The sequence below is a fragment of the Panicum hallii genome, chromosome 8 (genome assembly GCF_002211085.1).
Source record: "Panicum hallii strain FIL2 chromosome 8, PHallii_v3.1, whole genome shotgun sequence".
Taxonomy (NCBI): domain Eukaryota; kingdom Viridiplantae; phylum Streptophyta; class Magnoliopsida; order Poales; family Poaceae; genus Panicum; species Panicum hallii.
In genome coordinates this window covers 37,561,328-37,564,576 of record NC_038049.1, presented here as the reverse complement: position 1 = coordinate 37,564,576, position 3,249 = coordinate 37,561,328, and the positions used below count along the sequence as shown (strand labels likewise).

Genomic DNA, 3,249 nt, shown 5'->3' with positions numbered 1-3,249 from the left:
GTTAGGGTATCTTTGTAAAAGCCTCGTAGTGAATCCCTGCCACTCACCTCGGAAGTGTTTAAGGCCTTGCAAACCTGGGTGTCAAGGGAAACACGAGTTATGGATAAAGTATACAACCTTTGCAGAATGAAAACTGATATATCATCTGTGCTCAAAGTTAAGAGCAGTTTGGACCCTCACATAATAATTGAACTTGAAGATGATCTAAATTAATATTCTTTATTTATGTTGTTGGTACTTATCTCTTTTACTTATTTAAGAGTTTTAGTATATACTTACACTTAGTTAATGCTTGCTAAATAAAACTTGATCAACTAAAAGTGCTTATCGCAGTCAAATCATGTCAGCCCATTCCTTGAGATTAGCCTTGCATGCCATATAATTTACTCCACTTGCTGAGTACCAACCATAAGTGTACTCACGCTTGCTTTATTAAAATCAATGCTGCTCAGAATAAGATAACTGTCCAGAGTTCCCTGAAGATTTTGAGGAGTTCTAGGCGTATGTCTCCTAGTCATCTGCCTGTAAAGTTGAAGTTCCGCTTCTAGTTAAAGATGTTCATTTATTTGCTTAAGATAAGACTTCGGTCATGTAATAAAGTACTCTAATATAGTGGCGGAGGGCCCAGTGTGGCGAGATGTGGCGCTCGCCATACCTCGGTCCGCGCGTCGCCGGCCGCCGCCCGCCGCCCGCCGCCCGCAGCCCCGCGCCCCACCCGGCCGCCCCCGCCCCCGCCCGCCCACCTCCCGCAGGCCCCGCCCCCGCCTGCCCGCCTCCCGCCGCCCCGCGCGCCGCCGCCCGCCGCCCACCACAGGCCGCAGCCCCGCCCCCGCCCGCCCACCGCCCGCAGGCCCCGCGCGCCGCCGCCCGCCACACCTAAAATTTTGGGCATCCTCCGCCACTGCTCTAATACTCTCTTTTGTTATGATATTGTTTCGGATATACACTTGTATCGTCTATCATATGTGTGTGAACTTGATGCTAGCGTACATATGAGATGCATTCGATTCATTTCTAAAACCGGGTGTGACGGGTGAGCCCATGACCCACCCTGAAAATTTTTACCGGAAATTCATTTTCAGAGGCAGGTGAGCCCATGACCTGCCCCTGTAAATGTTCCCTAACCCATCTTTGGAAACCCATTTTCAGGGTGGGTGAGCCCATAACCTGCCCTTGGAAATATTCACCCGCCCCTGAAAATAGGTTTCCAAGGGCGAGTTAGGGCATGACCCGCCCCTGCAAACAGCTATTTTTAGCTGCGAGAAATAAGAATGGGTACCGCATGTGCCTCTACAAATACTTTTATACGCGCCCCTAAAAAGCATTTTCTTAGTAGTGTTTGCTCAGGGACCTTTCCCGGTGCTTCGCTGTGTACAAGTGCATTATCCTTGGCTCGTTGTGTCTAGCTTCGCCAGTGCAGTATTTGACTTCTTCGTTGTTCGTTCAACTTCGTTTTAATGTCAGAATGCCTTTTTGGCTCGGGACGCCATTGTGCCTTCCATGTTTTCATTCCAATTTGCAGGAACCACTTAGGACTGACTTTGCAAACAAACTTGACACACAAGAATGGATATTCTCATATGTCGATTGGCTTCCCTCAATGTAGTCGCTTGTCTGATTCAACTACCGATTGATTAATGTGAAACACATTATGGTTATGATTGAAATATTTTATTCGACGGCGCCCTTTTCTTTACCTATACGCGTCTACGTGGCCGGGTACCCGGTTAAAGAAATATTACTGAACCGGCCGGAGGTTGTATTAGCTAGCCTAAACAATACTATTTATTTGTGAGCCGGTGGCAGTGGTTTTCTCATATCATGGCACACACATCACATATTGAAACAGCAGCTGCAACATACAGTCATGGCGGCGGCAGTGCAGAGGAAGGAGACTGAGAGACGAAGGAGGCAGCAGATCAAGGGCCTCTGCGCCAGGCTCGCTTCTCTCATCCCCAAACAGCACTGTCACTCGTCCTTGGTAGCGCGCTCTCTCTCTCTCTCTCCCTCCCTCTGCGCGTGTGTGTGTTAGAGTGTGTACGTGTACATGTCCAAAATCTTATCTGTGGACATGTGCGTAGGGAAAGATGAATAACCAGTCTGACATCCTGGATGCCGCCGTGTCGTACATCAAAGAGCTCAAGGAAATGGTGGAGCAGCTGGAGCAGCGCCGCCGCAGCTTCCCCGCGCAGCCCATGGATGCGACGGGAGGAGGAGGGGCCGGCGCAGCATCGACATCGGCGGTGGCGGCAAGCCGTGGCGTCGGGTCGGAAGAAGAAGCTTCCAACGAGGAGATGGCGGCGGCGGCGGCGGCACCGGTGGTGCTGGCGCGGCTGCAGCCCCCAGACGGGTCGAGCCTGGACGTGACGCTGGTCACCGGCGCGCAGCAGCCGCTTCTGATGCTTCCCGAGGTGATCGCCGTGCTGGAGGAGGAAGGGGCCGAGGTTCTCAACGCCACCCTCTCCGTCGTCGCCGGCCGCCGAATCTTCTGCAGCGTCCACTCCCGGGTACGACAGTCACATAACACACCACAGTTCATGCATGTGCATGCAACCAGCTGTTCTTGTGACTTGTAAGGATTTTCAACTGTTGCAGGCCTTTAGCTCAAGGATCGGCATAGACGTTTCGAGAGTTACGGAAAGACTGAAAGCGTTGCTATGATACCATCACTGAATGTATGCGTGTGCACACATTGTTATTATGTTGCAACTTACTAGTACGTAACATGTCCATTTCGGGGTATGATGAATGTACAAAAGAATTTGAACGTTGTCATCAACTACTGAGTGATGAATCGGCCATGCATTGCAATTAATACTTCCCTTCGATTTGTTTTAAATTTATTTTATGTCAAACTTCTATATATAACTTTGACCAATATTTTGAAAAAAATTAATATCTACAACATCAAATTAGCTTTCTTAAATCCACAATAAATATATCTTGACAATACATTTACCTTGATCCAAGTTAGATAAGTTTGGTTTAGGACAATGCTAAATAAACTAATCCTTCTATCCTAGAATATATCTATTTTTAGGGTTTTTTCAAACCAAACCTTTTAAACTTTGACAATGGACAATAAAAAAATCATAAAAATTGATAATATAAAAAATAATATTAGTTGATTCATAATGAAACCAACCATCATTGTATTTAACTTTTTTATGTAAAATTAATTATTTTTAAGGATATTATTGGACAAAGATGAAAATATTTGAGTTTGACTAAATCTAAAAGTTGTCACAT

The 3,249-nt window shown here is 46.9% G+C and overlaps 1 protein-coding gene across 1 annotated transcript; it reads left to right on the top strand.

The window, feature by feature from the left end:
- The first annotated feature begins 1,867 nt into the window (after positions 1–1,867).
- Positions 1,868–2,661, top strand: LOC112903769 (protein IRON-RELATED TRANSCRIPTION FACTOR 2-like). The gene is made up of 3 exons (XM_025972976.1): positions 1,868–1,981; positions 2,082–2,507; positions 2,596–2,661. The coding sequence occupies exons 1-3, from the start codon at positions 1,868–1,870 to the stop codon at positions 2,659–2,661; spliced, it is 606 nt and encodes a 201-aa protein (XP_025828761.1).
- Positions 2,662–3,249: the final 588 nt, after the last annotated feature.